Here is a 26092-nt window from a genome sequence, read left to right on the forward strand (position 1 = left end):
AAAAAAAAAAAAAAAAGGACTTGAAGGGAAGTGAAAGTTCCAAGCTCCAAGATTCTAAGTGAATGGCAAGCAAATGCACCTGATTACCTTATGGCAACAGGGTAACTTGACAGCATTTGTAGATTCTATCAATTATCTTGGACTCTGAAAATACAAAAGGGCTGCCTGCTCTAGTCTAAGCAGACTAACTGTTCACATTAATTTGCACTGATATAAGTCCTAAAGGGTCCTGTGCCATCTGACTGCTAGAGATTTTTGTATGGTTGGAAGGTTATAAACAGCTCAGAGAATTTTGATGGGAACCATGGAAGTTATTGATACAGTATTGTTCTGTGTGAAGGAAATCTTTATGCTACTCCTAGCATTTCAATGGATTTCATGAGTTTCATGACTGTAGCCAGTAGGCAGCATGGCCCAAACATGGGCTAGTTGTCTGCACCTCATGCTGTTCTCTTGCTTAAAGAAATACAAATGATCGTGGATGGAGTCTTTCCTTTAATGCCACCCAACGGATTCAGCCTTCTCCTGTGAGTTAATTAGCTGGAGATCATCCCACCCTTGCCCAGAGGGGAATGAGCCCATGAGTTAGGTAGTATTATAGCTACTTTTATCTCCATTTTATAAATGATAAAACTGAAACTTGTAGGTTGACTTGACCAGGGCCACACAGCAAGATCTTACAAATGACCTTGAAAATCAAGTCTCTAGCCTCTTTGTGCACGACAGAGTTCTCCCCTATCCTACCTCTTGCATTTTACCTCTTGCTACTGAAACAGGGATCAAGTCAATGCTACTAGAAAGGTCATGACAATATGTCACCATCCTTGGGATTCCCTTTCCCCTGGCTCTAATTCCCTACTTGTTTGCTTCCCTTTTGGAATATAAGCCCTTCAGGATAGGAAACCATCTCACTTTTTATATTTATGTCTCTAAAACTTAGCACAATGTCCACAAATTTTTGTTCAATGGTTCATTCCCATGTTCACACATTCACTTATGGAATCAGAGAAGGTGAAGAAGGGATTCTTGGTGTTACTGAGTCCAACCTTTTCATTTTAGAGAAGAAATCAAGAGACAGTATAGTGAGGGGAGGGGGGGAGGGAGGAAGGGAGGAAGGAAGGAAGGGAAGGAGGAAGGAAGGAAAGAAAGGAAGGAAGGAAGGAAGGAAGGGAAGGAAGGGAGGAAGGAAGGGAGGGAGGAAGGTAGGGAGGAAGGCAGGAAGGAAGGAAGGATGAAGTCTGTACCGATTTGCTTGAGGTCAAGCACTTTGGTGGTGTCATGGCAGAAAGAGTGTTAGAGACCTGGTTTTCAAGATCATTTGCAAGACCCTCTTTCTGTGTGGCCCTAGTCAAGTCAATCTACAATAAAATTAGCTATAGTATTACCTAACTCATAGGCTTATTATACAGACAAAAGGAGACTTCTTTTTCTAAATCAGTACTTTATACAATTCTCCCTCACTTAATTCTAATTCACCTGCATGTTATAGCATCAGCTCCCCGACAGTGCAGTCCTCTTAAGAATGAAGGACAAACAACAATATAAATGCCTATTATCCTAATCATTATTATTCTTTTTTTTGACTGGACTTGTGATTTCTATTGGTGTAAGGAGTTAAGGAATAAACTTGTACCAAAAACTCAGGTACTAATGAATCCACACCTTCTAAGGCTCTGTCAGTTACATAACTCTGCTCACTGAAGATTCTGGAATCCAAGATTTGAACTTAAGACAAATAGAAAATGATCCTTGCCTACCACACCACTTTGGGGACATGCCTTCTTATTAGAAAAATGGTTCAAGAGGACTAAGTATAAGAAGGGACCTGAAGGATCATCTCAGAGGGACATCCCCAGAAGTACCCAGTCCAAATGTTTTTCTGGTTCTGAAAAATGAAGGTATTTCAATTTTTAAAAACTCATTAGCTAAACATGAAAGTAATGTTTTTAGAGTAAGACAAAAAGGCAAGACAGATAGTTTTCTTTTCAAACAGTTGTTCAAGGTATGATGGAATAAAAAGAAAAGGTTTGTTTTATTTTATTAGTATTATTATTATTTTTTTTACCATACAGAGCTAAACTCTAATCCATTTCCTAGATTTTTACTCCACAGGTTAAACAAGTCTAGAAGGCCTGAGCTAGAAATATCTAAGCCTATGGGGGTAGGGATTATCTCAAGAAAATCAATATTTCCTCTTTTGTTTGATGAAGGAGCAGTTTGCAAGGGTTCTGAAGGACTTGTAACTTATCCACCTTAGTCAAAAAATATATGCTCCCATCAGATGGGGCCAAAAGATTGTGATTTTCTATCCGTATGGGAGGTCAAGAAGGGAGGAAGGAACAGAGATACAGTTCTTAGGCAGAAGAGGTCAGGAGAGTGGAAAAAAGCATCAAACTGGGGCCAGAGTAGCAGGGTTCAAAAATCTTGTGTGATCCTGGGCAAGAAAAGGGCTCTTTAAAGACCCTTCCAACTTGAATTTCTCTGAATTTACTGGTTTCTTGTTCAGTACAGGTGAAAAGGTGTTCAAGGACCCTACTTATCCTGGGAATATCTCCAACATAATCACAGTCATTTCTTTGGGCTAAAATATTCTAGGAGGCTCCCTTTGAGATCTACTTTCCTCATAAGAACAGATTAATGAATTAACTGATTAGTCATCAAGAAGAGAAATTGGGACATAGGAGAGAGTTTTAATATTTGGGAAGTTTAGGAATGTCAGAATCCTAGGAAACTGTCCCAAGAAGCACTACAGTAAATAGTCCTGGAAGAGGGTAAGCAAACTTACAGAACGGGAAGGGAACTGTAGAACAAAACTAGAGTTTGGAGAAAACAAACTTGCTCAGTTTCACACTTTATTTAGAATTGATTGGCCTTATGAACCCCACAAAGATTCCTGAAGAATTAAAGAGTTGTTGTTGTTGTTGTTTTTTGCTAAGGCAATTGGGGTTAAGTGACTTGCCCAGGATCACACAGCTAGGAAGTATGAAGTGTTAAGTGTCTGAGACCAGATTTGAACCCAGGTCCTCCTGACTTCAGGGCTTCTGTCACCTAGCTGCCCAGAATTAAAGAGTTAAGGTGATTAACCCAAGCGTCTTTAAAAAAAAAAAGGCTTTGCCATTTGGAACTATTTCCTAATGGTAAAATGCCAGATTCAATTGCAGCATGCCAAGAAAATAAAAAAGCTGAAGACACCTGAATTGCTCTATACTCATTTAAAACTATTATTTTCAGTAGAAACATCCAGATAGAGAACATTTAAAGATATATCAAAGTTCTCAGAAAACTATAGAGACAGTCATGTAGACCACAGGGGAGTGAATGAGAGAATATAGATAATCCAGCTGCTAAGAAGGAAGGCAATGTGATTGATATTTGTGGAGAGAGCCCTGGACTGAAAATTAGGAGGCCTAGGTTTCAGTTTTAGCTCTGCTATTAATCAGCAATGTATTCCTAGGGAAGGCATTCCTGGTCCTCAGTTTCCCCGTGTATAAAAGGAGGAAGTTGGAACAAAATTCTAAGCTCTCTTTTAAATTAAAAAAGTCTATGAACTACAGTCTAAGCTCATGCAGTGAGTCAGCACTAGAATAATAGCCAAATTGAACACTAAGTAGGCTCAGAGGGAGAATTTCAGAGCTTTGGCTTGTCTCCTCATGGTGACCAGAACATTTGCTATAGTTTCTCTGGTCCAGGTTCTTTTTCTGCTTACTGCTTTAGAGGAATTTTTTTTTTCTCATCCCTCAACACAGAACAGGTCACCATTCCTGTCTTGGAGGTTTACATAGTCTTACATAAGTCCTAAAGAAGAAAGAGGCTATAGAAATGAAAAATTACTACTCCATTACTTTTCTAATGCCAGAAACCCACAAACCACTTTCAATGCAATTCATAACACCTCTAAAAGAGAAAGCAGGATGGGACTCAAATAGTTGTCACCAAGGGCAATTCCATTATGTTTTAGTAAGGGTGGTAACTGCTAAGCACCTTATACTCAGAACCCTCCAGCTGCTAAGGGAGTCTGGGAGAGGAAAGGGACCTTAGGTGAAATACGGCATCAAAAACTGGGAAGAAAAAACCCCACTGGCAAGGGATGGATAGGATGGGTGTTAAGAATCAATCACTGATTAATCTTTTTCTGGTTTTAGATGCTTAAAGTAGTTGGGAAGTAGGAAGGGGGTAGAGCAGAGGGGGATAAGGTTTTCAGAGGCACATCTAAATGTGTCTAATAAAAGACAAGATGAAATGCTGAAACACTTCAACTGTCTGGGCAGCAGCATACTGATCCTACTTGGCAGCAATCAGCTGCACAGGCCCCCAGAGCAAAAGTTTAACAAGGCTCACTATTTATACGTTCTGCTTACCCAGCTTATCTGATATAGACAAATCAGGGAGGGGCTGACCTTCATTCAGGATGACCCTGGAATTGCCCATCTTCTCTCTTTCACCAAATGCCATCAATACCTCAGTATTTATCTTCTACATGCATTCATCCTGCATGGTCACTTTATTCCGAGATTATTGACAGGAATACATTTTCATATATTAGGCTGATCATTTGTCCTTGTACTGGTGAAAACTACTCCCTGGGCTTCACTGGGCATAAAAAACCTTACAACTCTATAAATATACAAAACACGTGAATGCAAGGCCTGGTAAACAAATGCAAACATGACCATCAATGATATACAACAAAATGATATCTTCCTTAGAAAACAACAAAAGATTCTTTTGCTTTGTAGAAGATGCTCTCACATAGATTTAGCTTCTCAGATTACTCCTTGCTCTTTCTGGCAAAATTTGGGAGAATTGTCTAATAATGTTCATGTAGAATAAAATATAACTGTGATCTGCTATAAAGTCTGAGCAATGACACATACAGCCTACCTCCTAACCTTTTAAAACTCTTCAGTTATGGCTTCAAAAGTAGATTCCTAACAAGGAAGCCATGAAGCTGATGGAGAAAGAGCCTAAATATAATTATCACAACAGGTCAGGTTGTGAATCTAAAAGAATGGTTTTACTTATTATTTATCAGCATTTACATTGATCCCAAATCCCACACAATGACCATACACATCACTATATTCAGAAATGTTTCACCCCTAGCTCTTTGTGACAAAGTAATCACAAGGCATAGTCTCTATATATGGGAAGCCATGCTATATGTTATATAGCCATGCTATATACAATCCCATTTAGGAATACTGAATACTTAGTAAGGCACTTTATGCTACTATTAACCTATTACAAACCATCAGTAAACATTCAAGATGTCAAGTATACCCCCAGTGAGTTGCAGTAAATGCCTGATTTTCTGAAGTATTTTATTAAGCACATTTAGATAAAATATAAGCAACTCTCAAGCTTAGGTCCAGCTTGAAGTCTGGAAAAAGCGAAGTAACGGCAATCAGCAAAATTTCAGGCAAAACAGTTACAACTTATAGCTTTGTCAATCAAACAGTTAAGCATAGATCTCCCATGAAGGATCACAGAATGCCCAACCCTGAAGGAGACAGCATCTTTTGATGATCATTATTTTAAAAATCAAGTCTGGAATTTGTCTGGTCCATTCAGAATCTATTCTTTGATGAGATTTAGAGTATGCTACTGGATGTCTTTGTTTTATTTTTTTTAAAAGCTACCATCTAGAGCTCATTCATCAATCACAGGGGATAAAATGGAGGTCTAGAAGAGGTGTGACATGCCCAAGATCATTAATGTAGGGGCAGAAGCAAAACTCTAACCCCAGGCTTCTTCCCCTGTACAATGTTGCCAGGAAGAAGACTGATTTGTTGCCACATTAAGAACTAGTTGATCTGAAGGCTATTTTTTGGCTTTACTTCTAAGTAAAAAAAAAAAAGCTAAAAGAACTATGAGTTGATCCTTATGATCCTATCTTTCAATTCTCTGTCTAGAGTTCTACACACTTGCCTCTTTTCTTCAGACATCCAGCCAAGATTTAACACAGTCAGAAGCTCTAGATTCACTCTCATTTTTCCCAAGTTACTGTATAAAAATTCACACTGTGTTGAAATGAGAGGGTTAGAGATCAAAACACTCACTGCACCTGCAGAGTTTAAATGTCAGAAAAATATGAACACACTAAAACCATTCATGGCTCTTTGTTGTTCCTGCCCTTTCAGATTGTGCTGCCTACCCCTCCCCTTATTTTGGAGTTCCATTCTCTGAATCCACCCTGCTGTAGCTATGCTGGCTATAAAAAGCTTCTTCACCCCAGGACGAAGTTCAAGAAGTCCCCAGGGGACCACAATAAATGATGAGACCTGTTAGCAGTAATGGGTCCACTGAGAGCTGTCCCCAGCCCTAATCCACTTAGACACACTTAGGTAAGGGGTCTAATAAGGAGGGGAGTGAAGGCCCAGCTGGGGATGGTATCAAAGTTAGAAATAAAAAGGAAGAGCAAATTTCAGGTTCCTTTGTCAGGGTTAGCTGCACATTCACAAGATCCTAGTCCTGACCTCTTTGAAAAAAGGCCATAGGCCCTGGAGATGCTGAGAGGTGTGAGCATGTTTTTAAAGTCCTTGTTGTAATCCTTATGGTATTAATTGGAGTTTAGGAACCTGGGCTGGTTCTGCCAGGTAATTCCTCTGTCCTTCATCATCACATTGAAGAAAAAGACCTCAAAGGGCTTCCTGCCTTCTTAGCATGCTGGGGCTTTTTCTGTGGTGGCTTACAGCTACTATTTGTGGGCAGGAAAACATATGCAACAAGTAATTGCAACCACATAATGAGTGTCAAAGGAAGGAAGTCCTAAGGGTTTTTAACACTAAAGCAATGCAGAAGCAAACTTTCTCCAATGATACTACTTTAGTTGTTTCCAGTTTACTGGAAGTAGAGAATTACAGTACCTCCCAATTAGCCATCAAAAAGTTTGAGAACCGTTTCCTTCTTTAAACATAATGTTCATAATCATACATTCATGGAACTTCTTTATATCAAGGATAAAGTAGTATCTGTTCCCACAAGCCTTCTTAAATAATGTTGATAATTTACTTCAAATTACTATATATAAGTGGTCAGAAAAAAAAAAAAGATAAAAGCCTGAAAGGAAGTTTTTGAATTGACTAGTAGGGGAGTGTTACTATGGACAGAATTGTCATATTATAAAACAAGATTTTTCAGGTAAATGAAAAGAGCAATATTACTTGATACAAAAGTAAAGTAGATAGCTAGTTGTGGTGGGCCAGTCAATTCTAAAGAGGATAGCTTTAGTTAAGTTTGTACCCAATACCCATCTTTAACTATTTTTACTCTGAAATCATGTTGGATGAAGGGGTAAGGGTAAGCTTCATGAAGATTGCACCAAAGAGACCACACTTTCAAAGTCCATATCATAGGCCATAGAACACTGACTGTGTTCTAACTTTTAACAGAAAGTAGAAGTTTCAGGACCTGGGATGACTGGTTGGTTGACCCTGACCACTATCAATGAGAAGTTATAACTTCTGGCCATTAGCCATTCTAATTATGTTAATTAAGATGAACACTAACAAATAAAGATATTATGGCTATTTCTACATTATTTCCTTATCAATGTTACCTATTTCATCACTATACAGACATCTTCTGAAAGAACACACCATATTATGTGAAAATATACTTCATTACAAAATCCAAACCTTTCCATGGCAATAATTAGTTCAAAGTTTTATTGATAAAGGATTATTAAGGTTAACGCTGTACTGGATTACTTTCTACTATGTTCTTATCTACTTGACACAGCAAAGAAAATATTTCACTAAAGAGAGGATTCTTTAATCCACTAATTCTTACTTGTCTCAAGAGAAAAGAGGACTTCAATGGTATCTGTCTTTAGTACTTGACACAAATATTCTATAGCCTACACCCAAATAGCTTAACTTTTATCTTCCTGATTCTAATATTAGAAGTAAAATATATTTCAAATTACATGTAGAATGAAGAAGAATTTTGAATTTTTAGTGTCAATATATAACTATACTACTAGATAATACTTATTCCATTCCCTCAACATTGTTGCTCTCTGAGTTTTAGCTTCCAATTTCATTTACTTAAATTGCAAGCAAGGGAACAATAGGAACTTCTAAGTTCCTTCAAATGGATATCTAATCTTTTTAATAGCTATCTAACCTTAGTCCAATTTGAGCTGAGACTTCCCCACCCTCCTCCACTTTTAAACAAAGTATTTGATAGATTATTTTTAGAGTACGTGAAATAAAAACACAACATAGTCTATATACCTTTATACTTTACACATTTTACAACTCTTCTAATAAACTGCTTCCACCTTGCCTTCAAAAGTGTTCATAAAGCAGAACATTGTAAAAAATATATGTAAAGGCAATGATATTCTTTAGTAAAGGGTATTTGCATAAAAACTGGACCTTTATTAAATTGGTCCAAGGTATTTATTGCCATAAGTGAAGTGATCATCTATTTTTTGTGGAACTAGCAGCTGGTAATTATAACACTACAGTGTACAGAAGTTGTAATAGCGGTTAAAAAATAAAAGAACTCTGCATTAATGTCCCTAACAATCAAAACAAAAGAAGCAACATATAATGAGCAGAATCCCCTCCTCTTGGAATATTTTCTACAAACTACTCAGGAGAAAATTACAAGACAGACAAGAAAATTACAGGAAAGAAGTGCACATTTAAGACTAAGAATTTGTGCATGCTAACTAAACAAAGTGAATTTCTCCCATAGGTATGGCCACTTAAATAAGGAGGTTAGGATTAAGTACGTGGCTCACTCACTGCAACAAAGAGGCAAATTAGAATATACTGTGATCCTCTAAAACTCTAGATGGTAAGTAGTCTATTTTCTTCATTATATGGCTGGTTATCTCCATTGGTAAGGTCATGGAGGCAAAGAGGTCATGAGCATGGTTTTGATTCTCCCCTCCTCCCTAGCTAGTTTTGGTCTGTTTCATGTCTGCCAATTGTGTTGCCTTTGGTCATAAGGGGAATCACTGACAAAAATGTTGAGAATCAGTATAACCTTGCCACTACTACTGATTAAGGAAAAATATCTTTTTATACCCAAAGACTAGCACATTAGGTACCTAATATCTTCAGATGGTACATTATTACTTGATGATAATCAAATACTTTTCTTAGGAGCATTTTTAGTTATAAATTAAAGTCAACTATTATCTGCACTATGGAAGGAGAGTAAACTTTGGCAAGAATATGGTAGGAAAAAAAGGGAAATATGTTTTTTCTTAATTAGTATGAGGAAGTTGGCTCCAAATACTATTGTGGGGGTTGTGGATAACAAACAGCGAGGCAAAAGTTTAGTGAATGGATGGAAACTCTTCCATGAGGAAGGGGGGGGAAGGGAACCAGGATTCTCTCAGGCAAGGTAGGTAGGAACAAGGGGAAAGTTCTAAGGCCATATGAACCTGAAAAATGCTTAGCATAATCCATTAATCAATTCTGAAGCATTTATTAAGCTCCTAGCAGGTTCCAGAACCAATTAAGTGTAGGATTTACAATGAAATAAACCAAATAGTCACTGCTCTCAGGTAGTTTACATTCTATGGAGTAGAAGAGAAGAGACAACAAACAGAGATAAATAAATATAAAACATTTACAAGGGAAAAAAGTAATTTTGAGAAAGTAGTAGTAGCTAGGAAAGATCAGAAAAGCCCTCACATACTAGTTCTGAAATGTACTAGGCATTCTTAGAGGTAGAAGTGAGAGGGGGGTACATGATAGGTATATAGTGCCTTACATGAGGAATAGAGCAAGTAGTTCAGTTTAAAATGTAGAATATGTAAAAAGAGAGTATTGTGTGATAAGCCTGGAAAAGTAGACTGGTATTAGTCTGTGAAGGTTTTAAATGCCAAATTGAAAAATGTATGTTTTATACTATATTTTATTCCACTTATCCAATCAATTGCCAAATCTTGTCATTTTTACCTTTAAAAGATTTCTCGTATCTAATGTCTCCTCCCTAATTACAAAGTCATCACATTAGTTTGTGCCTTCATTACAGTTCACTTCATAAGAGATGTCAAACATGTAGTCCAGGCTACATGTGACCCACAATACTCCCACATGTGGTCTGAACAGAGATTAAAATATAATTGGGAGATATTTGAAAATTAAATAATAATACAATTAAAATAAATAAAGTTACACTTTAAAATTTGGTCAATATGCAGTGTTCAGGGATCCTTACGTGTAGTTTGGTGGCCCCCAATTCTATTTGAATTTTCTATCACTGATGTAGATTATTTGGTCGACCTAACTCCAGTCTTTCACCAATCCAAAGTATCCTACACACTCATGTCAAAATAATTTTTCTTAAGAGGAGATCTTATCATGTGACTCATTACTCAGCCAACTCCTGAGGCTTCTTATTTCCTCTAGGATAAAACATAAACTTTCCCATATTTTTTAAAGTTCTATACAACCTGGATACCATCAGCATAATGCAATTTCTTTCTTAATTCCTTTTTATGTTTTGAATACTTGTTTTTGCTTTGTCAGATAGTATGATTGCAACTCCTGCTTTTTTGAATTTATTTATCTGATGCATAGTAAATTTTTCCCCCATTTTCTGTTTTACTTTGTATATTTCTTTTAAAAAAAATGTATCTCTTTGTAATAGAATATTACTGTTCTGTAAGAAACGACCAGCAGGATAATTTCAGAAAAGCCTGGAAAGACTTATACAAACTGATGTTTAATGAAGTAAACAGAAACAATAGAATATTGTACACAGTAAGAACAAGATTATGTGGTGATCAACTGTGATGGACTTGACTCTTCTCGACAATGCAGTATTCAAGATAATTCCAATCCACTTGGGATGGAAAATGTGATCTACATCCAGAGAGAAATACATGGAGACTAAATATGAATTCAAGCATAGTATTTTCACTTTTTGTTTCTTTCTCATGCCCCCCCCCACATTTGGTTTAATTTTTCTCCCATAACATGATAAATATGGAAATAAGTTTAAAAGAATTGCATACATTTAACCTATATCAGATTACTTGCTATCTTGGGGAGAAGCTCGGAGGTAAGAAAAAGAGAGAGAAAAATTTGAAACACAAAAGTCTTACAAAAACAAATGTTGAAAACTACATGTATTTGGAGAATTAAAATGCTACTGAAAATTAAAAAAAAAATCTATTTCTTATAAGCAACAAATCAGTTTTTTTTAAGCAATATGTCACTTTTTCATTTTAATGTATTGTTCAATTCATTCACATTTAAAATTAAGTTTATATTTTCCTTCTTCACCACCACCACCACTACCACCACTAAAAAAGAAAAAAATTCACCTATAGACAGAATGTTGTCAGATTTTATTCATCATGCTTCTTGTCCATCTCCTCTTCACTTCTTGTGTGCATTTTGAAAGAAATCTCTTATGGATCTCTCAGTTGTCACTCTGTTGCTGTCCTTAGCTATTGCTTTTACTCACTACTCCTACAATTCTGTTGTTTAGAGCATTAGAGAAGCAAATAAGTTCCAATTCTGATATTCTTTTAAAAAATATTTCAAGTACTAATTTATTATTCAATATCCATCTTTTTCCATACACAGAAATTCAATTTTGTAGGACAGATCACTCTGGGCTGCATCCTGAGCTCCACTGCTCTTTGGAACACATTATTCCATTCCTTTCTATGTTTTCTAGTGGGTACAGAATAGTCTTGTATTACCAATTTTCTTTCTTTTGTAGTTGAAGGCCTTTTTCCTGATCACTTGTAGAACTTGTTTCTAAACTGAAATATGAAATTTAACTACTGTATCTTTTTAAAATTTTTATTTATTTTTAACACATTGCTTTATGAATCATGATGGAATAGAAAAATTAGAGTAAAAGGGAAAAACTATAGGAGAGTTAAAAAAAAATAGAAAAAAGAAGAGAACATAGCACATGTTGATTTATAATCAGTCTCTTTAGGTCTTTTTCTGGATACAGATGGCATTTTCTGTCCAAAGTTTATTGAAATTGCTTTAGATCACTGAGAAGAACCAAGTCTTTCATAGTTGATCACTGTATATTCTTGTGGTTACTGTGTACAATGTATTTCTGGTTCTGCTTGTTTCAGCATCAGTTCACATAGATCTTTCCAGGTCTTTCTAAAAATCGGCATGTTCATCATTTTTTTATAGAACAGTGATATTCCATTATCTTCATATACCACAACTTGTTCAGTCATTCCTCAATCACCATGTGTCTTGAAGTTTGCAGGCTTGAGGCTTTTTTTTTTTCCTGAAGGTATTTTGTGAATTTTTTCAATTGAAAAAAATATTTCATTTTCTATGGGCAGCAGCAATCTTCTATTAATTCCTTCATTATGGTGTGAAGAATTTTTTGTACTGTCATGTTCTGGGAGACCCAATGATCCTTGAATCATCTCTACATACCCAGTCTTTTGAGATCAATGTTTTGCTTAAAAAGTAAGCATATTTTCTTTTAATATTATTGTTTTTTGCTTCTCTTCTTCTAGCTGTCCTTCATTTCTGTGTATTTGGATTCCCAATATACTTTTTTTTCCTTTCTGATTCTTTGGCAAGAATTGCCAAGGCAGATTTCAGTTTTTCTATTCTGCTTATTATTTTTGCTGTGCAGATAGATCATATATATAGTTCTTACAATTTTCATTTCTCTTTTAAACCAGTCAGGAAGAGTATGCTGTGGTTCCATGTTTACCTTAAATTCCACAGGTTCCTCCCTCTCATTAAAACTTGGATTATTTTCCTTTGTTTTGAAGTATTTATTCATAGGTAACTGAACTCACTTGATTTGGAGGTCCTATTTTCTTCTGTTATTCAATAGTTTCCCTGTTGATTTTTCTGTTTATGTTCAAGATCTTTGAGTTTTCTTCTTTCTGAGCTTTTGGCAATTTCTGGCTTTCCCTCAAACCTCATTTTTTACTATTGTTAGAGGCTTCTCTGTTTCAAGTGATTTCTGGGTAGAAAGAATTGATCCCAGATGGTTGTTGAGTACTTTGCTTCAGGCTTTGTGGAATACTTCATAGTCCTTCCCCTTCAATGTTCTCTCCTATATCCCTCTGCTCCTTGGTTCTCTGGACTAGCATCAACTGTTCAGAGCTGTCACCCCAGCATTAGCAGTTTGGGGCTAGGCAGCACTGTTGCTGTAGGGGAGATGATGAGAGATGCCTGACCGCTATAGTCCCTAACAGGTTTTTGCTCCTGAAGGGCTCCTTTTATTATGGAGCAAACTTCCACAGCTTAGAGGCAGGGTGACTCCAGCACTGGAAGAGGAAAGGGTGCACAATGAGATGTGGGGTTTTTTAAGAGCTCATATGGTGGGATATTTGATTCTGTGATGGCTGCTTCACTGGAAGGTGGAAGAGGGGTGTTAAGTAAGTGCAGGGTGACTGAACATCAACTTATTGTTTTTAACTTTCTTTTGGATTCTGGGTATCCTAAATTATGAAAACAATTGACATCAACTTATCTTTGATGCATTAATTCTGTTTTGGAGAGGTCTGAGAAGTCCAGGGGATCTGATAAAATATTTAATTCTCCACCTTGTTGCTCATATGATCCAGAAATCCACAATCTCTTTACAAACTATTTTTCCAGCCTCACTGAACATTATAACCCCTCCATCACTGCAATCCATTCTCTATCACTCTACAATTCAGCTAAACCTTCCTCCTTTCTACAATACTACAATCTCATCTCCATGTCTTTGGACTAATTATCTCCTATGTCTAGAACACAGTTTCCAAGAAGTCCTTCTTTTCTATTAAAGATATTTCTCAGGTACCCTCAAAACTACCTGCTATTTAATTACTTCATAGTTGTGTGCATATTGATTAATTTCATACTTATTTTAAATACACACATTTATATGCACTTATTATCTTCCCCTCTCCTCAATGGAATGTAAGCTCACTGAGGGTAAAGATTGGATTGTTTCATTCTCTATTGCAGAATACGCACTGGCTAAAACAGAACATGGTATATAACCAGTACTTAATAAATACTTGCTCATTAACTGACTTAGTACCTTGCAGAGTGATTTACAATTAGTAGGTCAACTGTACAGAGAAGTTAATTGAATCTATGGGAGCAGATGAGTTCACTAAGATAAACAGTTATAGAAAGGTATAAAGTAGCATAGGTAGGTACCCTAGAGGTTCTTAGTAGGTACTTAGGTACATCAGCAGGGGATGCAATATTTATAATGATTTAGAAAAGAAGACTGAAAAGAAGAAAAAACCAGACAACCAGGAAAACTACGAGAGTACTACTGATGAGGTCCTGAGTAACTGAGTGCAGTTGGCAGAGAGGACTGGGCAGGCTGCGAAAGGCACTGATGTTTAGCTGTGTGGGCCCACCCTCTGGGCGCTCATGGGTAGCCCCACCTTGCTCTGTCCAGTCAGAACCCCAGAGGTTTAATTTCCCCTATAAATCTGTCCATGGCTCATGCCACCTTTGCTGAATCCCTCTTCCATGCCATGGGCGTCTCTCGTCTCACCCCACCATGCTTTGTAGTATCTTTCTCCTTCTTATAGCCAACTAAATCTTTTAAGATATTCAATATCTTTTGCTATTTAGCCTGCCAGGGTTAAAAAGGGCATATTCTAACCTCATGGGGATTCCCTTTCTCCTGGTTGGTGGGAGTTCTATCAGGAAACTTGTCTTTCCATCATTAATTGTGAAATCCCCGTTCATGTGCTCTCCCAACTCTATTTCATATTTACCACTCCTGGTACCTACTGCTTCTATTCATTTTGCCTATAACCTCTTCTACTAAATAAACCCATCTTTGGCCAAAGAGAACGGCCACTGTGAATTCTTTGGTCATGCAAAGACCCTACATTTGGTTCCTATTCCAGTGTCATCATTTGGTGACCAGGAATTGCTCTCCTGTATCAAATCATTATCACTATTTCTCCCTAAAACTCAGAGAGGAGAGACTATCCAGGAAGAGAGGGTGGTTAGCAGTGTCCAATGCTACTAAAAGGTCAAGAAGAAAACTGATATAAGTAAAGGCCTTTGTATTTGGCATTATTAAGGAGATCACTGGCTATTTTGGAGACATTTTTATACTTAGTAGCTATGTAAAAAAATAGAGATCAGAATCTCTCTGTAGGTGGCACAGAGCCCTGGGTCAGGAAGACCTGAGTTCAAATCCAACCTCAGATACAGGTTGTATGACCCTGGGCAAATCACTGAATCTATCTGCCTCAGTTTTCACAACTATAAAATGAGGATTATAGTAATACCAACTTCTCAGGGCTGCTGTGAGGATCGAATGAGATAATAATTGTAAAGTGCTTAATATATATAATGCCTAGTACATGGTAAAGACTACATAAATGCTAGTTATTACTAAAAGAATTCCTTCATGGACCCACACTTAACACCGTATACCAAGATAAGATCAAAATGTGTCCATGATTTAGACATAAAGAACGAGATTATAAATAAATTAGAGGAACATAGGATAGTTTACCTCTCAGACTTGTGGAGGAGGAAGAAATTTGTGACTAAAGACGAACTAGAGACCATTATCACAAAATAGAAAATTATTACATCAAATTAAAAAGCTTTTGTACAAACAAAACTAATGCAAACAAGATTAGAAGGGAAACGACAAACTGGGAAAACATCTTCACAGTTAAAGGTTCTGATAAAGGCCTCATTTCCAAAATATATAGAGAACTGACTCCAATTTATAAGAAACCAAGCCATTCTCCAATTGACAAATGGTCAAAGAATATGAACAGAACATTTTCAGATGATGAAATTGAAACTATTACCACTCATATGATAGAATGTTCCAAATCACTATTAATCAAAGAAATACAAATTAAGACAACTCTGAGATACCACCACACACCTGTCAGATTGGCTAAGATGACAGGAAAAAAATAATGATGAGTGTTGGAGGGGATGCGGGAAAACTGGGACACTGATACATTGCTGGTGGAGCTGTGAACGAATCCAACCATTCTGGAGAGTAGTTTGGAACTATGCTCAAAAAGTTATCAAAATGTGTATGCCCTTTTATCCAGCAGTGTTTCTACTTGTCTTATACCCCAAGGAGATATTAAAGAAGGGAAAGGAACCTGTATGTGCCAAAATGTTTGTGGCAGCCCTGTTTGTAGTAGCTAGAAGCTGGAAACTGAGCGGATGCCCATCAATTGTAGAATGGTTGGGTAAATTGTGGTATGTGAATATTATGGAATATTATGGTTCGGTAAGAAATGACCAGCACATGTATACTTATTGTGTATCTAATTTATATTTTAATGTATTTAACATCTACTAGTCATCCTGCCATCTAGGGGAGGGGGTGGGGGTGGGGGGTAAGAGGTGAAAAATTGGAACAAGAAGTTTGGCAACTGTCAATGCTGTAAAGTTACCCATACATATAACCTGTAAATAAAAGGCTATTAAATTAAAAAAAAAAAAAAAAAGAAATGACCAGCAGGATGAATACAGAGAGGCTTGGAGAGACTTACATGAACTGATGCTGAGTGAAATGAGCAGAACCAGGAGATCATTATATACATCAACAACGATACCGTATGAAGATATAATTTGATGGAAGCGGATTTCTTTGACAAAGAGACCTAATTCAGTTTCAATTGATCAATGATGGAGAGAAGTAGCTACATCCAAAGAAAAAACACTGGGAAATGAATGTAAACTGCTTGCATTTTTTGTTTTTCTTCCCAGGTTATTTTTACCTTCTGAATCCAATTCTTCCTGTGCAACAAGAGAACTGTTCTGTTCTGCACACACATATTGTATCTAGGATATACTAGGACATATTCAACATATATAGGACTGCTTGCCATCTGGGGGGGGGGGGTGGGAGGGAGAGAGGGGAAAAATCGGAACAGAAGTGAGTGCAAGGGATAATGTTGTAAAAAATTACCCTGGCATGGGTTCTGGCAATAAAAAGTTATTATAATAAATAAATAAATACATAAAACAGCAAAAAAAAAAAAAAATCATTCAAAACCTAAAGTAGCAAAATCTTCAAAGTCTCTCATATTTCTTAAAAAAGAAATAAAAAGCAAAACTTACCTTTTGGAACACCTGATAATTGGACTTAGACCATATATCAAGCTGAAAAAAAAATTAAAAATGATTAATATCTATTATACTATTTGATGCTATAATCCGCTGTGTCTGTTACTTGGCTTGAAAAATCAGAAAAACAAATGATCAAGTCATTTAAATAGAGAATGAAATGATGTAACTCAACAGAAAAAAAAAAAAAAAACCACTCAACAGGAATGGAAGGAACTTGAATTCTAGACTTGTCTTTTGCCACTAAACTACTTCAAAATCTTGAACAAGTCACTTCTTAGGCCTTCCCCATGAGACTAGATATTTAAAATACCTTCTATCTCTAGACTTTATAATTCTATGAATTATATGAAAATGAAAATTTAGGTTTTGGTTTTTTTTTAAGAGAGCAATTTGGACCTGAACTATCCTTTAGCCTGGTATTACAATTATTTTTTCTTCCAAGGAGGAAATGACTTGGCTATCCAACTCATTTTATATATGAGGAAAACTGAAGTAACTATCAGTCAAAAGGATTTAAAAGCCAAGCACAGTGCTAAGTGTTAGTTTATTCCCTTGAGGAGCTTGTATTCTAAAGAAGAAGACAATACGTAAAAGTTAAAAAGGGGTTAGGGAGAATGTACCCTACCCTAGAGGCATGATGACTCTGGAGTAAAGGGTACATCTGATGTGTGAATTCCAGGGTTGAAATTATTTTCTAGGATGAAGAAGACATGACAGAATAGCCCAGAGGTGAGCAGTTTGATAGGAAATGAAGAGATGGCTGGACTAAGTGTGCTCCTTAAATGGAGAAAGGAAGTCATTTAGAACTCCTAAGTACCAATTTAGTATTTTTCTACTGGCCCATAATGCTACACAAAATACTTTACTAACCTAATTTTAACCAAAGGTTTTGGATTTCCTGTGCTCATATGACAAATAAATATCCCATCATTGTCTCAAGTAAAAGAGTTTGGGACAAATTAAATAAGGAAGAAAAATGACAACAACATAGTATTAGGAAGCAGCTCATGGACGCTACTGATTAAAAGAGGAAGCCAGAAACATGTCCCTCAGGTACCAAAAATCTCCTTTAATATGAGTTCATGATTAGAGTAAATTGAAACACCTATTCAATATGCCTCTTGGAACTTCTTGTTGGGGTTGACCAGTGGTCAAAATGAGATGGGAGACATGGATGCTTGCACTGAAGTTGTGCTGTTAATTCTAGAGCAAAAATGAGGGCAGTATTCTGGTAAAGAAAAACACTTAGAACACACAAAGCAAAAAAGATGTTTTTAAAAGAGCCTTTTGGCACTCCCTCAAATTACTCCTTAGTTTTCACATCAGTGAAATGAATGGGCTGGATGAGATCATTTCTGAGGACCAGTTAAAGTCTAAAATTTTTAAAATTTAATATCATGGTTCTTTAGTTTAATATCTTAACTTTTATGAAGAAAAGTGAGATTTGGGGGAAGATAAACAGTTTGCTGCTCCAAATGTAAAAAACATTCTACTGTCTACTTTACCATTCTGAATATTCCAATAATGAAAGTATTCTTATAGATACAGAAAAATTACCTTCCTAAAAAGGGACTTACTGTACAGCAAAATTCCATATACTAACCGTTTCTTGATGAGGGTCCCAATAGGGAATGAAATGATGATATTCTACTGTCTCTTCTTCCCTACTTTCCACCCTCAAATCTGAGGTCTAAGGTGGGTTTGATAATCAGGTCAAGGTCAGGGGACTAATTCAAATAAGATGGACCTGAATGGTTGCTAAGCTAATCATTCATGCAGGCAAAGCACATTGGTAATTTGATATATGCCTGTATAGCTACCTCTTCAAAACCCATCTCCTCCACTGGTCTGCTTCAGTGCTTGAAATTCTTTCCATTAAAACCATTCCTTGGGTTGAGCCATTATGTGTCTAGAGGATCTCTGATAACATAAGTGAATTAGACATCAGGAGGATGAAGCAAGATGGGAACAAGGTATTCTAAGCTATTAGCATCCACTAAAATCAAACTACCATGAGTTAATTAGCTCATCTAGCTGTTTTTACAGAAATGGATCCTGAGAGAAAGTTCCTGAGAGAAAGGATAAATTTGACTCATTTCTAGAATGTACATTCATTATTACAGTAACACACTAGTGGAATACAATCTTGAGGATCTTCAGGTATCTAGAAGAAGGGAACTGAAAAGAGGATGGAATGTGTGGGAGTGGGAGCACCTGGGATAACAGGGATAGTAAAAATACTTAAATAGTTTGCCAGGGGAAGGCTCAGATCTCTTTTGAAAGAAACAAGCAGGTTGCTAGAATTTCACTGTTAGCATAATTGACAACTTGTGTATTTCCTTTAAGGGAGGGAACTTCAATGTCCTGTGTAGATGAATCTTTACATAATATGCACAAAATGAAATTTCTATGTTATCCCTACATTATTAATTCTACTGAAGCATACAACCATTTATGTGGAAGCCATATACCAGGGATCCAATAGCCTAGTTGAGGGACTCCGGCACATAAAAATTATTCAGGAACTGCAGAATGAATAAGAATAATTCTTTGCATCCTTAAGTAAAATCATCAGCAAAAAAGACAATGAGATACCTAGATTTTAAAACTAAATTTTTGAAAAAAGTAATGTATGTTCTCATACTAGGAAGCTAAAGTAATGATCTTTTCATTTTAAGCCCATGGCCTTTTCTGGCTAAAATTCTCTTTTATTTGTCTTTCTCTGCTTTGTCAACAATGCACAAAGGGATAAGACACAAAAGAGTGATAATCAAGAAAAAAAGGAAAAATGGGAATATAAGCACCACACACAAAATACAATTTTTAACATGAAAAGGAAGTTTTAATTCTACATCTAAGAACCTAGAAATTGGTTTAATTAAAATAATACCTACTAGAAAGACATAATTCAGAGGTGGTCTTCCCAGTCTAAATGAAAACTTATAAAACTAACCACAGATATTCAGTAGTAGGCCAGTGTTCCCCAATAGAGGTTAAAATATTCTATTCAATACCTAATGGACTGCCAAAGAAAGAGGAGAAAGATAGTCTATTTATTTGGTGCACATTGGTTAGAATGGGATCCAGTGACAATTGGTTTCTCTTATTTTACAATAAATGCAAATGGGTAATTTACATTGGATTTTTTGCTAATTGCCAAAGACAGACATCTAAATGAGGGTCTGGAGTCAATATCCTTCCTTTTGTGAAGACAAGGAAGATTTCTGAAAATTCATTTCAGATATTTTGTGCTGGTACCACTGAATAATTTATTAGCTTGAGCTTCTCAGCTACAAGGGCAAGGCGACCAATTTTTTGCTGGTTCTAAAATTCATAAACAAACATTCTCGGATGTTGGAGGCTGCAAATTTCTAGTTTACTGAATGAGAACACTTTGAACTACAATTCTTGGAAAAAGAAAGTGCTCCTAAGTAGACCATCCAGGGGCATTAGGAAGACTTAAAAACGGAGAGCCTGCAGATTTTCTTTTTCTTCCTTCTTGATCTGATTTTTCTTAAGCAACCGGATGGCTGTGTGAATATGTATACACATACTGGATCTGGCATGTATTTCGGCATATCTGGCATGTATTGGACTGCCTGCCGGGTTCGGGAGGGGACGGAGGGAAGAAAGGGAAAATTTGCAGCAGGGAGTTATGCAGGGGACAGTGTTGGAAAAATTACCCATGCATATACTTTGTGAATAAAAAGCTTTAATTAAAAAAAAAAAATCACCCAGACACCATCTAACAAAATTTTATACCATCTATGTTTTTCTCTCTTGGGAAAGATCCTCTTTAGACATCCAGACTGGGCAATCATTGGTATTGTATCTAGAAGAAACCCTGGTTTTGGGTGCTGTATGTGACACTTAAGTAACTGAGAGACTTTAGGCATATGATTTTTCTGGGCCTCAGGTTTTTTTCCATCTGTAATATCAGAATAAACAAACAAAAAAAAAGCAAAAAAATAAAATAAAATTGGAGAGCCCGACATTATGGGCACTAATAGCTAAATCTGTAATCTGGACTCTTGGGAATGGAATTGTACATTGTACTATGTAGCAAAGGAAATTTTAGGAGTATGAATGAACTATTTTAAAATTAAAAACAAATTCCAAAAATCATAAATTATTTTTTAAAAATCTGTTTTTATTGTATAAATCAAAATCCCAAAGTACCTTTCTATTCACACAGAAAATCCCATAGGGGTAACTAAAAAACCAAAACAAGGCAAAACAATTCTCCAAAAAGAGCCCCAAGATTCATTCAATAGGTATGTTCTCTCAAAAGGGAGAAATCGAGATGCTGTGGAATTTCAGAAAAAGAGATCCCATCAAGTATTCTAACGTCCCATGGAACTTGCCACTAAAACACCCTAGGACAGCATCCCTTAAGACTTTCAAGTTTCTCTGTTTGCTCTGCAGTTGTGCTATCTTGTATGTATTGTCTCCCTCAGTTTCTTTTTGTATACTCAGCATTTAGCATAGTGCCTGGCACAGAGTAAGCACCAAATAAATACTTTTCAAATCAATTATTCATTAATTCACTAAATTTTTTAATCTGAAGTGCATACTCTGAGGGGATTCTCTACTGTACTGAAAGTCAAAAGATTTGAGGCTGAAAGGAACCTTTGAGACCATCTAGCTCAACCCCTCCATCTTAGATATAAAGAAATGCCGACCCAAGAGATTATTAGGTAACTTAGATTAGGTAACACATAAAAAAAAAAAAAAAAAAAAATAAGATCCATATCTTGGATCCAGATCCAGATCCTTAGATTCCAAATCCACTGCTTTTTCTAAAAATTTGATGATGTTGATGTGTATAAGTTTCACATATATCACTGCTGAAATTCGGGGCAATTTTCAAATGTTCATCACAAGTGGATCTTGTTAGAAACTTATTATTCCCAAAGACATTTCATCTTCCAAAGTTATATTTAGTATATTTAAAGTCAACAGGTGATAAAAGCTCAGATTTGTTGCAGGGCTAAAAACAGCAATGGCAGTCAATTTTTTCAAGCTCTAGTGTAACTTGAGTTTCCAAAATAAGAAACTCATATTCAGGCATCTTTATGCCTGTGCAACCTCCCCCAGGAAAACAAAAAAGGTGGCAGTAATAGTACTAAAGAATGCATTGTTACAGGTCTATTATTCTTTAACTTTTCACTTTCAATCAAGACACACATTTGTAACAACAAAACAAAATAAAAATAAAAAACAAAAACAAACAAACATGCTGAAAGCACAATTTCAGGGCACTCTCTGAATATGAATTAAATTGAGATTTTTCCCTCCTCTCATTCCCCCTTTCCATTCACCTCTTTCACCTAGCCATCCCCCACCCATTCCCCATCTGTAGGTAACAAGAAGCCATTTTCTGAAGGTCGTCAGAATGATTTCAAAGGCGATAACAAATCCAAATGTTCCCTGCATCTAATATCAAACAGGGCTAGTGCCAACACTTATTAGGGAAGTCAGATTCAAGCCTTCCCCCTCCCCCTTGACCCAAACACATACACGTCCAACTTTGAAGTGGAAAGAATGCAAGGATCAGAAATTACCCTGGAGACAATTCTAGCAGGCTTTGAAGCTTTCCTTTGATACTACCATTTCTTTTCCTCGCTTACACTAGGAGGCTAAAAGCTGTTTTTTTTTTTTTTATTGATATGGGGTAATTAATGAAGCTATAGCATTAACATAACCCAAATCCCCTAATAAGATAAATTCAACTGAGACACTTATGTTTCTTTAATTTTTATCTAACTGCTGCAAAATTAGGACTTTGGCCAGATATTCAGCTTAAGCAACCAAGATAAAATATGCCATGTCATAGCTCTTATTGTTCTTATGATTACAGAAAAGTAGTGGGTCAGCACACCACCAAAAATCCTCATGCATTTTTGTTTTGATGATTAGAATTAGGCTATTTATGCTAGCTATAAAGAATTTTCAATGGAAAAAGAAAGAAGCTTTATTTTTATTATTTTTGCAAAATAATAGCTTTGGTGGTTACTGTAGGATTCTTCTGAGGAATGCATACATTAGATCTGGAAAACGGATGGTACCTGCTCATCATGTTAGCAAAAGAGCTAATTAAAATGTATTAGTATATGATAGATGTTACAGATTAGGAATAAACTGAATTGCAAAAAAAAAATGGCTATATATACATATGACTATAAATATAATACTTGGTTAGTTAATATAAGGGAATTATCAGGATGGGTGGAAGGGACAATTTGGAGATTACAATAGGTAATAAAAGTAATAGGTATAATAGATTATAAAAGAACAGATATTCTAAAAAAAGAGAATATGAGGGGAGCGTAAGATGTCACAATTATGGACATTTATTTTCTACTATGTGAAGGGTTGCAATGAAGAAGAAAGAGACTTTGTTCTGCTTGGTCCTGCAAGGAAATCAAGGGGAAGAAGTTGTAGAAAGTACAAAAATGCACATTTCAACTTGAAAAAAGGAAACATTTTCCCAAAGTTAGAATTGTCCAAAGTGCAATGGGATGCTTCTGGAGGTAGTGAGTTCCTCATCACTGGAGGTCTTTAACTGAAAGCTGGATGAACATTTGTCACATTATAGAGAAATTTCCTGTTCGGTTATAAGCTAGACTGGATATCTTCTGTGGTTCTTTCCAGATCTAAAGATTCTGTAATATTGTTGGGTTTTGCAATAATGGCAACTATTAAAATACCACCTAAATAGTCAGTCAGTCAAAAAACAAACATATCTTTTTTAAACAGCAAATTGATTGTGCAAGAAACAATTTGTTCAGTAGCTAGTCCATTTACCAACACCCCCAGATCACACCTTCAACCTCAAACAGCTCCTTCAAAATGTTGCCCTATCATTTAGAATGTGCCAGATCCTTCAATACATGAATTCACTTGAACATGTATATTTATAAATATATGTGTGTAAAATCTCAAAATAGATCATTAATAATGTCTGCTTGAATTTTATTTTTATCCACTAAACCTGGTGACTCTAAAAGTGCTTGGAAAAGGAAGAAACTAAACAAGTCAGCTACAATTAGATCTTAGGCAGACTGGCCACTTGAGAGTAGAGTCTCCATCATGTTTGGCTAATGCAACTTTAAAATAATGTACTAATTCAGGTCTGTCTGTTTTGCTATTTCTAGGTTTGAGTCCTGGTTATCATTTAGGCTCATAGATGTGGTTGACATCGATTTATGTAAAAAGAGGATAGAAGCCAGATTTAGTACCACAAAGTAGCACATTTGTGACTCAGTAGTTAGATCTCTGGTTTCAAAATGTTGAAATATAAACCCATTTTCCAGTTTTCCTTCTAGAGGTCTTTTTAAAAAATGTTTTAGTTTACATGTTTTTGTTTTTATACACTATCACTTTCAAGCCTATCCCTCTTCTTTCCCATCCTCAAAGAGCCATCCTTTGAAGAAGAAGAAAGGAGAGGGGAAAAAAAGAGTTTGGACTTTTACAAAGGTCATCAATATATATACCAAATCTGGTGGGACATGCAATGTCTCCTTCCCACAGCACTCACTTCTACAAAGAAGGATAGAAGGTACATTTTCTCGTCTTCTTTGAGGTCAAGGTTGATCATTAAATTATATAGTCAATTTCTTGTAGTTGTTGCTAATTCTTTCCATTTACATAGTTCTAATCATTGTGTATATTGTTTTCTTGGCTCTGCTACAATCATGATCAGTCAATCTAATCTTTCTGTACTTCTCTGTATTTTTCATATTTATCATTTCTTATGGCACCACATTCTATTCAGCCATTCCTTAAATGAAAAACTTTTTTTTCTATTTCTTTGCAAATACAAAAAGTGCTGCTTTCAACATGTTGGTATATATATTAGACTTTCCTGTCTTTGGTAATCCCAGGATATATGTCTAGCAGTGTGACTTCTGAGACAAAAGGTATGGCCATCTTAAGTCACTTTCTTGGTAAAATTCCCAATTCTATAATTCTCGGAGCTTGTGACAAATTATCTTTTATTCACAGTAGATATGAAGCTTTTGTTGTTTATTTACCTACAACTCTTCATATGTAAAATGTGGGAACTGGGCAAAATGATATGGATCAAACATTTAGTATTTTATGATCATTTCTATCTAATTTCTACTAATGTCTACTTTCTATTTTCTTCGTTGAGTCTCACTTTTGATAAATTTTATAAAGAACTTTTTTTATAAAGAAAAAAAAAACTTTTATAAAGAACTACTTTAGGAGAGGTAAGTAAATATAATACAAAGCCTCTGAAATTCAGAATCCTGGCTCTACTGTTTATTAACAGTGTGACCATACTAACTGAGGAGATTAACTTCTATGGGCCTCAGTTTCCTTATCTGTAAAAATGAAGCTCATAACATGCATGCCAACTATCTGACAAGGCTGCTGTGCAGATTAAATGACAATGATTAAGAAAATGTTTAATAAACTGTAAAATGCTAAATAAAAGTATCATCTAATCATTTTGGCTTTGTTTTCCCTTAAGCTTATTTTTAAACAGCTTTTTTTTTAAATGCTTAAAGGACAATAGTACCATATCTTCTTGATACACAAAACTTTTTCTGACAAAAACATTCATTTCCTCTTCTTTATGCTATTTTGTTTTTTAAAACTAGATACTTTAAACAGCTTCACTGGATCTGCTACTGGTAAAATAAATGTATTAGGAATTGATTTTATTTGTACTTTGATGCTATAACTGTACCTACACAATGAAACTTACCATATAATTATGTCATTTATCAATTGTTTCTATGTAAATAGATGAATTATGAGATTTATAATTAGAAAAGACCTTAAATAAATAGTTCTGATTGTTCCCAACCTGTTGGATAAGAAAAGAAATTACCAAGTTACTGTAGAAAATCGAAGCATCAGAAAGCACACCAAAAACTGCCATTTAGGTCTTTAGATGCAACAAAATAAATAAATAAATTTTATACTGAACAACATATATTCTGTATCCTGAATAAACTAATTATAGATTTCACTTATATATTATTTTTCAAATGAATGCTTTTGTGATA

The 26092-nt window shown here is 35.7% G+C and overlaps 1 protein-coding gene and 1 long non-coding RNA gene across 2 annotated transcripts in view; one reads left to right on the forward strand and one right to left on the reverse strand.

Annotated features, from left to right (window-relative positions):
• The window catches only part of MED27 (mediator complex subunit 27), a 251343-nt gene that overhangs the window by 14170 nt on the left and 211081 nt on the right, over positions 1–26092 (reverse strand). The window contains exon 6 of the mRNA XM_023494313.2: positions 17043–17084. Coding sequence (XP_023350081.2) covers positions 17043–17084 — 42 coding nt within the window. The remainder of the gene's footprint in view (positions 1–17042; positions 17085–26092) is intronic.
• LOC116421792 lies at positions 1457–10652 on the forward strand. The gene is made up of 3 exons (XR_004232328.1): positions 1457–1898; positions 8707–8808; positions 10618–10652. It is a non-coding gene; the product is annotated as an uncharacterized LOC116421792 (long non-coding RNA).

This window comes from Sarcophilus harrisii, chromosome 2 (assembly GCF_902635505.1).
Source record: "Sarcophilus harrisii chromosome 2, mSarHar1.11, whole genome shotgun sequence".
Taxonomy (NCBI): domain Eukaryota; kingdom Metazoa; phylum Chordata; class Mammalia; order Dasyuromorphia; family Dasyuridae; genus Sarcophilus; species Sarcophilus harrisii.